General features: G+C 32.3%; 1 protein-coding gene across 1 annotated transcript; it reads left to right on the forward strand.

Annotated features, from left to right (window-relative positions):
• Positions 1-6,781: 6,781 nt before the first annotated feature.
• On the forward strand, positions 6,782-9,944 carry LOC128173838 (uncharacterized). Its single transcript, XM_052839512.1, has 3 exons — positions 6,782-6,909; positions 9,448-9,634; positions 9,766-9,944. The coding sequence occupies exons 1-3, from the start codon at positions 6,876-6,878 to the stop codon at positions 9,917-9,919; spliced, it is 375 nt and encodes a 124-aa protein (XP_052695472.1). The 5' UTR covers positions 6,782-6,875; the 3' UTR covers positions 9,920-9,944.
• Positions 9,945-10,755: the final 811 nt, after the last annotated feature.

Consider the following 10,755-nt stretch of genomic DNA (forward strand, 5'->3'; position numbering starts at 1 on the left):
TGAGTTTATCTTCTAGCAATCTGCATAGAAATAAGGAATTTTTCATCATCGAATAGTACGCTCAACTTATCGACATTTACATTTTTTTTTTAACTGGTTTGCATAAATTTTTATGTATTTTGTTTCGTCTAAAAGAAGAAAAGAGGTCACAGCAGGGTCCTCTAAAATGCTTTTTTATGGCAATTTTAATAGCTCTACGAAAGTGTAAGGGTTTGTAATAAATATGAATTTTAACTGTTATATACAAAGTGATGTATGTGCACGTGGGGTAATTCTCTTCCCTATATATTGTTATACGAACTTCAACAGATCGGTTCTGTTAAATGATACGCAGTGTATTCCAATCAATGTCATCTACAACAATTTATCTAATTCGTGCAGTTGATACTTTTCGGACCTTTCCGGCACATTCTTCTAAGTTACTTCTGTTCCAATTTTAAGCTATGTCATTGCATTTAATAATTTCGAGCTCACATATCCTGAAGTGTATTAATGTCTAGTTTTATTTTTAAAAAAAAAGGGGGGGGGGGTAATTGTCACCTGCGTAATACATTTGAGGTGGATTTTTTTCAAGCTCTATCGGAAAGGCCCGAAGAGTTCCGGTTATCATCACCTGTTTTCAGTGTCTGATCATGTAGTAAGTTTATTAAAAGCACAAAAATCTATCATTCTTATTTAATTTTTTTATTGAACATAATGTGTCCTTAACCTTGAACACTGACAGACAATTTTCAAAATCTAAATGCTAACATTAAAAGATAAACAGAACGTAACGAACAAACTCTATACAAAAGTATTGTCTACCCTAAAGATGGCAATACTATATAGAAAAATGTAGACGGTGTATCGCAATGGTTAGAACCAGATGTACGAGTCTCGGAATTTCAGTAGAACGCTATTATTTATTTCTTGTGTCAGGACAATTGAAAAGATGACGCTGTTTATAAGCCGTGTTTATACACCGATGTCGTAGTCTTAACTCAAAAGGCAGATAAATATTGTTGATTTCAACAACCATAGCTAAAAGGTCAATTATGAAATAGACATGCCTATGTCACATTACTATCCGAAGTTCTAGCTCTTGTTAAAATGGTTATAAACTATAATTGAAACTCAAAATTTAAATACAAACGTGATAGATGGCCATCCCTGAAAAAAAATCACATCAATGTTATTTCAGATTTGAGATTATGCCTCTCTCTCTATCTCTTGAATTCTTGGAAAATTATTTTCACCTTTAACATTGGCGGCAGGTTTGGCTGTAGACAAAATAAAAAATTTAAAATAGTTATAATTATAGAAAAGCAATCAATTCAATTCCAAGGTTAATGTGTTTTGGTTTGGTCTGACGTTGATGTATAGGCGGATTGACGAACGAAAAGGAGACACAGATCTGTACATTGGCATTTTGTATGTGGATGGAACTGTAGCTTTAAGTAAAGTCAATCCGAATTTCCTGTGGAGCTATTTTTCTGCATCTACATTCAAAATCATAAACATTTTAATAAAATTATTTGTTAAAGTTCATTCGACAAAACCGTTATCGAAAGTCGCATGTCTTTGATCAAAACAGTTATATTTTATGTAGCATATTTTATATCATTTTTATCTATAAATACATGTGTACCTCGATTATAAAACGATGTTCATTAAACAGTATGAAAATAACTGAGCAATTGTTGGATAAAAAGTTAGCAACGTTCTTCAACTGTCTTTGTTAAGTCAGATAAAATTGTGGAAGAAAAGTCCTCTTACATTCAGCTTTTTAGCTTAAAAACCAATCGGAATGATACCTCAATGTATGAAATATCTTAAATCAATTTAAGGATTGTTTGTTCATATTACGATCACGGGTTGCATGTTTACAGTACCTCAGACGTAAACATATATTACACAGCGAAAAATCTGGATTTAAATTTAACTTCATTTTTCTAGAATTATGCCTCTTTGTTTACATTTGTCAATTGTCAAACATAATAGACCCTGCTTTGGTAATTCAGATTTACATGTATAGTAAATGCATATCTCATTATGACTAGCTGAAGAAGTTAAACTGATAATTATGACATTCATACATTTCATTCTGATTTGCATGTGCTTGCTACAGTGAATTATTGTGTGTTTTAAATAGGTTTTATCAACAAAATGTAAAATAAACAGCACGTTTCTTTAATTATTTTTAACCAGTACGGCCGATCAACAGGGGATGCTTACTCCTCCTTATAAGGTAAAAAGAAAAGTGTACTGTTTCTAGCTGATGTTGTTTAGGTTTCTAGTTTATCTGAATTTGAACAACGCGTTCAAAACAAATGAGTGTAATATATTTTTTCTTTGCTACAATTAGACGTACATTTTTGCATAATTTTTTTGTACGTTGAATACTCACGCTCAGGGAAATTCATTATCATCGTCCAAGTTATTGAGCTATAAATATCCTGATATGACTTTCCCCCTCGTGCTCGAGGAATTGCAGCGGTATATCTTTTTTCCAACCCCAATTCAGTGCAAACTGCTCGCGCAGTTGTACGCTCCTCCCCAATTGCTAGAACCGTAGTGCCAATTGCTGCCAAAATAGATTGTCTTTTAACATTAGTTTTTAACACAATATTAGTTTTTTTTTATTTTATGCCATAATCATATAAATTATTAATATTTTGAAAATGTGTTGAATAAGTCTATATCCGTTTGCTGGCAATATGAAATGTTCAATGTTTTTTTTTTAAATCTTTGAATTCTAAAAACGTGCTAGCGCTGGTAATAAACACCCGAAGATTTTAGGCATTATTGAAATATTTGATATTTTTAATGACAATTTAGACGATTGTATATACATGTATGATATTTTTTTTATACCAGAGTATGCAAAAGAGCATAAAGTTTGATATCAGTCAAAATAATACTGCTAACGTTTTGAAGTCATGTGTTTTAGAATATATATTTTTATACCGAGACAGCTTTTCAGTGACGTTACAAAAAAAAAATCATACGTTTTACAGTACTTATCTTTCATGAAACCAACAAAAATCTTTGAAATCAGCTGACAAACTATGTCCGAAAAAACACGAATATACATCTCACGGATATATTAACATTTCTTGAGATATCCCCTTGTTTTCCGTCAAAAAATGAATACGGTAGCATATTTGCACATCTTGTTATTAATTATGGCAGCTGTCGAGCCAAATCAATCATTTAATTATAGTTAAAAATTTTCATAAATATGTGAATATGTTGCATTCGTTTTAAGCACGAGTTACTATTGATTTCTAATGGGTGGGATAGTGCCCCTTTATGTAAATAACGATCACCTGAAAGGATTGGTAACTATTAGGATTGAAACATTTCATAATGTTATGTGTAGTCATTCCTTACAGATATTACATTGGTTAACATAAGGATAACAACGTCTTAATACGTTTTTTTAATAATTTGACATAGTGATTTAAGCTGAAGTAGCAAGGAACATTTTATATAAAGTAGTCGTCAGTATTTATGACACACACACCCTTGGTCTAGTAAAATGTAAAAACAAGTGAAAAGATGTAAATGTGACAGCAAACCAGGTTTCCTTTTATGTGAACAGTATCCATTATCCATGTCAACCCTGAATTGATAAACACTACCTACCGTATCCAGTGAAATGGAGTACCTTATATGCAATATCTTGCCAAAAATGACTAAGTTGAAAAGCTGGTATTTTTTTTTTTTTATAAATTATCAAAAATCAAAATCCTAGCAATATGTACAGCTCTGATATATGTACAATTGATCTGCAAAAGAACAACTTCCTATCATGAAAATTGTAGGAGGAGTTATCCGTACATTGAGGGTACCCTACGTGCAATATTTTGCAAAAAAAAAAAATGACTAAGTTCAAAAGCTGGTATTTTTTTTCATAAATTATCAGTAATCAAAATTTTAGCAATATGCATACCTCTGATACATGTACAATTAATCTGCTAAGAAACCAACTTCCTATCATGAAAACTGTAGGAGGAGTTACACGTACAATAAGGGAACCCTTTTGGCAGCCGCCTGCCCGCCCACCCGCCATTTTCATCACTTTAATTACCGGATTTTTCCGTTGGAAAACCCGGTTAGAAAATCATTATCCCGCTCCATCTCCAAGCCTACATGATATACTACATGCAAGGAAATATTTGCTTATATTTAATTTTTGTCCCTTCGAAGTCGTTGTCGCGGGCGAATTCAATACAAGGCGAACATTGACGTCTTTAATTATCTCTCTCTAAATACTGTTCATAGGCAAATTCAAGGTTGTCCGAAATTGCTTTAAAGTGTAGAAGGGCAAACATTGCGAGGGACAAAAGTAACCAAGTATACAGTATTTAGAATAATTTAAAGAGTAGATTGTACAATTAGAAAATATGTTTGGGGGGTGGGGGTTGAATTTTGTTTTTGTTGTTGTTGGTATCTATACAATTTAATAGCAATTTAATAAAGGAAGGGGGAAGGGGGAGGGGTAATTCCTTCCTAAATATGTAGAATACGTTTAAAGTAAACTTAAAGTACACTAATGTTGAACGCTGTAAAATACATTACCAGCAAATGTCAAATTTCTTACTTGTAATTGTAATAGTAGCTATTCATATAAACTGAACCTTTGTATAAAATAGGATTTTTAACGTATAAATCACTTTTGCATACAATGCAAGAAGTTAAAAAATAGGCATTTAATTTTTTTCTAATATAGTCACATAACTGCAGCGGTGTGTGCATACAAATTTCAATATTGCGCTTTCGTGGATATCTCCATACCTGTGCACACATTGCTGCAATCAGGAGACTATATCTTTCAAGCAAAATGATTCAATGCTTAATTAGAATTTAGTGTACATATTATTCATCCTATTAGTCATGGGATTTATATTTTTAATTTCAGTTTAGGCAATGGTACTTGGAATGTTAGGGGGTAAATTGTTTTGAATGTAAACGATACACAAATTTTCAGATTTGAAAGAAATTAAAAAGAGAGAGAGAGAGAGAGAGAGAGAGAGAGAGAGAGAGAGGGAGAGAGAGAGAGAGATTAGTTTATTGCTGGTGACACAAAGCCGCCCGTCAATGTATAGGTAGAGGCTATCTCTCTCAAGCTTCACTCGATGACGCGTCTTTCTGGCCTTTCACTTAAGAGGGTATAATGTCTTTCTCTTCTCCCCTATCTCTGCTGGGAACAGCTCATTAACCCAGATGTATGATCCTTTTAGTTTTCTTGGGTGCTTGGAAACATACCAGTTTTCTATCCCTGAAGATTAAGAATTTAGCCACAATTTTTCTTTGTTCGAAACTCGTCTTTTTTCCCATCCTGTGCACTCGTTTGAACGAGATGTCCTGTGCAGCCAAATTGAAGATCGGTAATGACTTAATTCATGCACTAATTTAAAGGCAATACGTCCAGTCTGAAATTCATTTACATCATAACGATTCTTTAATATCACATATTGTCTATTATGCTAGAGTCAAATAGTGCAGAGCGATGTTTGATGAGGCAAACTATTTTTGGCGAGTTATTTCCTGTGTATATTGACAATGTCATTCTTATGTAGCTCCCTTGTTCCCATGCTAATCCGATAAATAACAGATGGTACAATATCTTTTATGAAATGAAACTGCGAAGTAATGTGTTATTAAAGTAAAATTATCTCCCCCTTATAATGCTTTTCAAATGAAAGTACGTTTGTTTCGAAAACTTACTTTACAATGTCAAACGAGTTTTTCTAAGACAAGGTAGATAACTGAGACACCAGTCTCAGTTTGCAGCCACTAACAACAGCAAATTAGCCTGTAGAAACTAGCAGCAAACAATTATCAAAGTACTGAGAAAACTCGAACATAAAGCCATATTTTACTTTATCTTTGGAATACTTTAATAAACATCAAGACGATTAATGCATCAATAATCTGTGCTAGTATTGATAACTGCAGAGATAGTAAATCTCTCTTGGACAAGAGTTATATAATAAGTCTGCATTATAGAAGTTAAATCATTATTAATATTTGTATATACGGGTAATAAGTTATAAAAACAAGTGTTCTTGAAGATGTAGTGTAATTAAAACCGGGAAAAAATTAGACTCATTGCATAAAGTAATATAAAAATAAATGATAATATTTAAGACATATGCTTTCTTTTAAAAGGTTATCCTTTCTTTTTTTTCAGTCTTTTCATATCCTCGGAAACAACATGAATCGACAAATAAAAAAGAATCCATATTATTACAGTTAAGGAGCAATTAGATATATAACATTGTGATTTTATTCCTAAAGAAATAGCTCTGGTCGTAGTCGAAAATTCTAAGGTTAATTGCTAATTAATCGTATTACTTTGGAATATTGTTTTTATATACCGATTACTGCAAACAGTGTATGTCCGTCATAAATATTCAGAGTTACTTTATATTAACTGTCCTTGTTACCTCAGCCTTGTTGTTGAATTATAGAAAGGCTTATTCAAGGCTTATCTATTACAAATGATTGCATTGATGCTTAGCGCACCCACATGTTAATATGAAATATGTTACTATTTTATTGTTAACCATTTCTTTTAAATTATCATTATTTTGATGAATAAACACTATCCCACCCTTTGTGATTAAATTGCAACCTGCGCTTTAATCGACGACAACATATTTAAGTATCAAGTACAAATTTAAACTATAATCAAATGATTGATTTGGATTGCAAGCTGTCATTTTTATTTACAAGATGTGCAAATATGCGTTTGTGTTCAAATTCTTTTGACGGGAAACAATGAGATACTCCCTGAAAATTGAGTATAAAAGATGTGTATATCCGTGTTTGTTCAGACACAGTTTGTCAGCTGATTAAAATATAGCTATAAGAAGCAACTGTTCAACATGGTTTCAAACATTTTTGTTGGTTTCATATTAGGTGAGTACTGAAAATTTATGTTAAAGTAATAATGTTAAGAGAAATATTTTATAGTACTAAATGTATGTCTTTGTTTCATTTGTATCCTATATTTTTTGAAAGGCGGTTGAATAGTAATTTAAGTCCGGAAGTTTCAATTTCAGGAAACACTGAATATGTTGAATGCAGGATTCATTCTTTTCCAATGGTTATAGCTCTATTTAAGGTGGGTCGCAGGTTTACCCCATAACAAATCTTACAACAAACGTGCCCTGAAAATTTGTTAAATCGTTATTTAGGATAAACAGATCATTATATAAATTTTTGATCAAATTTGCCTACGTTTTTTTATGCAATGCCGCTCTAAACTTTGTTTGTGGTGCTGTTTTGACGCTCTTCTAAGGAAATATATAGGAAAGATGAGCATATTTCTCTTTATATTAGAAATCGAGTTGTTTTGCGAAATTGCAAATATCCTCTTAAACTTATCAACTGTTTCTATGTGTACAGAAAACGTGATTTACAAATTATGTATGTAAAAAATCATATGTGTTCTGGCTAGATTTTATGTTTCTGATTATTCTACCAAACATTATAGTAGCATGAGTTCGACGTCAACAATGTTAAACTGTTCCTATTACTCAGTGATAGCAATCATTTAAACACTATATTCAGGACTTCTAAAGCTAAAATTTTACCCATTTAATGTGCAAAGGACGATGCAGTTTCTTTTTACAAAAATATTTTCCACAGAACAAGAGAAAAGAGACAACTTTTTACTTACACGCACATATACCCATGTTCGAAAACATACCTTTGTAACAGTTCAAGTGACAATTTTCCTAGTGATTAGACCACCTACCGTCATAAAATTGCATATATAAATATATTAAGACTTTTTAAGAATATGAAAGAGATTAAATATATTTTTATCATTATTTCAAAGTTTTTAATTGGGGCGCAGCCTCTCGTGTACCTTTGGTTTTATGTACATTAATACATCAATTCAGTTGATATTGAAAAATATTAACAAGAAAAGTTAACTTTTACACTTTGATTCGAAATCAGATGATACATTACATAATCTTCTAAATATCTTAAATCACGAAGAGAACGAAGGCATCAAATTTGTTAAGTGCAAGATTATCCAGTTCCCCTTTTCCATATTAATTTGCTCAGTCGGAATATAAGTTAAACATAATGTATATTATAATCTTGAATCTAGAAAACGGATGATATTTGTAAGCTGTGGGCATTTCTTTTGCTTATCAAGACCTTCACAACTTAGAAAATATAAATCCCCACCTGTACTCTTCCCTTTTTTGGGATAAAATAGTTACATGTAATAATATAATAGTATATCATTGATATATCATATCATTTTATATTAATTTATAACTTTTGGCTTGAGAGTGTAATGGGGAAACTTGAGATGTATCCGTTATGATGCCATAAACTAATGTGCACAAAAGGGCCATGCAAGTTGTATAAATTTCGTACAGAATTTGATGACGAAAGCAAACCCGCCGCCCATCTTAAGTGGGAACAATAAAACCTCTAAAAACGTTGCAATAGAAAACTCCATTTATTTAATGAAAGGACTGATAGTACTGAAAAGCGTTAACCCAGCTTCTGTTTGTAAAAGATATATGTATATAACATTTTAGTTTCTGTATACGCAATATATTTCCTCATCACTGCGTGGCAGCCCCTGCAATGATGTATGTAAGCCATGAACATCAAATTCACAGTAGCCCGTACTAGCCCGTGCAGCTCCTGAAACTGGTTCCCTAACCAGTTTAAATGATGTAAACTTCTGCTCATAGGGGACGGTTATTCCTTGCACCGGAAGTAGAAGTCTAACGACAATAAAGCGCTGAGCTATGCTTAGCGCTTTAAAAAGACTACATCTCAGATGAATTACTGATTTGGTTACAATTAAATATTTTCTTAAATCAAATATTATAATTAATTAATCTAATTAATCTAATTAATCTAATCTAATCTAATTATTCTCTTAATTAAATAAATTTTTAAATTAATAAGTTACCTTAAAAATTATATTGTTGTCTGAAACAAAATAAAAGAAAACATCAATACTTATAATATTATCGTTATCTCCCTTTGAACTCAATTTGTTGAGTTAAAATGCATCAAATTTGTGAAAGAAAGCATAGTGTTTAAACTATATTAAAAAAAAAGATGTTGTCATTTCTGCTTTAACAGAGGTCAATACTCACAAGCGTCATTTATCGTTGAATAAACCCTTTAAGTTGGTATTTAGGGTGTTTACTATTTCCAACCTTTCATTAAAAAAAACATGGCCGTCAAATCTTAACAAAAAAGTTTGCTTGTTCTGCATCAAGGGGGTATCTTTTAGTCGTTTCGTCTAGCTTTTAAATTTCAGTAACTTCTCCGAGACTCAAACCAAAGCAAAACAGAATCAGATTGGGTGTAAATATAGAAAAGACATATTATCAAAGATGAAATAACCTAAAAATAACACATCCTTTTAATTTGATTTGCCGTTCTAAATTCATAAGAGTATTATAATTGAAGTGTTGGGAACGCAGATCATTGGAAGCATCGGCGATGATCATGCCATTGCAACATCTGCTTGCATTGGTCTATCATCAACTAGAAGATACACCGCCGCCATTCCCCGCGACTGTCATGGTGGGAAGTCGTGTAAAGATATCTGTTCATCTGTAAAAACTATGGATGAAACTAATGGCGGTTACGGAGCGTAAGTAAATAATACTGCAGTTATCTCTCTCTCTCTCTCTCTCTCTCTATATATATATATATACATATATATACTAATAATTGATTTGTATAACAATAATATTGTACTTATCTCTCTTTTTTTATTGGTAGCCCTCAATGCTTCAATGCTCTTCACATATATCCTGGTAATCGCGGCCCAAAAAACACTGCAAACACTAAATGGATCAACACATGGATCTATGGAGGCAATGATGGGTGTAATAAAACACACTGCGGACCCAACTTCTGCTGTTGTTTATTGTAGTTAAATGAATAATAAACAGTAAATCTGTCAAGTTGGTCTTATTTCAGTTAAACATTTTCAGTACATCACTTTAAGAATTATAGCAGAAAGACAAATACAATGCTAGGCGTTAATCATCATATACAGTATAGACATTTTCCAGTACGGAGTAGTATTGTCGGTTTATTAAACTGGACAAGTAAAACATGAAAACAACACAGGAACTATTGCTCAAAGCCAAGCATTAGTTAAAGTATATCAGACCCTGTACATTGAGTTATTACAAACAGTCCCATTAAATTCCCTGAAGCGGTAGGGAAGGTCAGACGGGATAGAATTTTTATGCCTCAATCGAGTGCTCAGAAAGGTATTGAATATGACGGTTTGTCAACTAAATTAATTACTGCATTAAAATGTATCAAATTTCGTGCCTTTTATAGAATTTGAATGTATGGAATGAGTGGTTCCAGGGTATTTACATAGAGGGAAGAATAGCATTCCGGTTTGAAGTCCAGCTGGTAGGGGACGACTTTGAAAACTTGTAATGCTTTTTGACGCCTTACCGGAATGTTATCCTTCCATCATTGGTGCGGAAGGCTAAAAAGGCCTTCTAAGTGTAATCTACCAAACCAATTGAGAGGACGGAATAATAAATCCGGAATAAGAAGGGTTTCAATCGAGCGCGCCCCTTAAACGATCCTTTAATGCTTTAAACATTTTCAGAAATATAGAATATTAATTTGTTATTAAGAAAATCAATAATTTTGTATTTAGAAAAAAAAACAGTCATATCGGATTCCTAATACGCTTTACACAAGATTGAGATGCGTAGTAAATGGATAGGCGTTCAGTGACTG

Source organism: Crassostrea angulata, chromosome 2 (assembly GCF_025612915.1).
Source record: "Crassostrea angulata isolate pt1a10 chromosome 2, ASM2561291v2, whole genome shotgun sequence".
Lineage (NCBI taxonomy): Eukaryota > Metazoa > Mollusca > Bivalvia > Ostreida > Ostreidae > Magallana > Magallana angulata.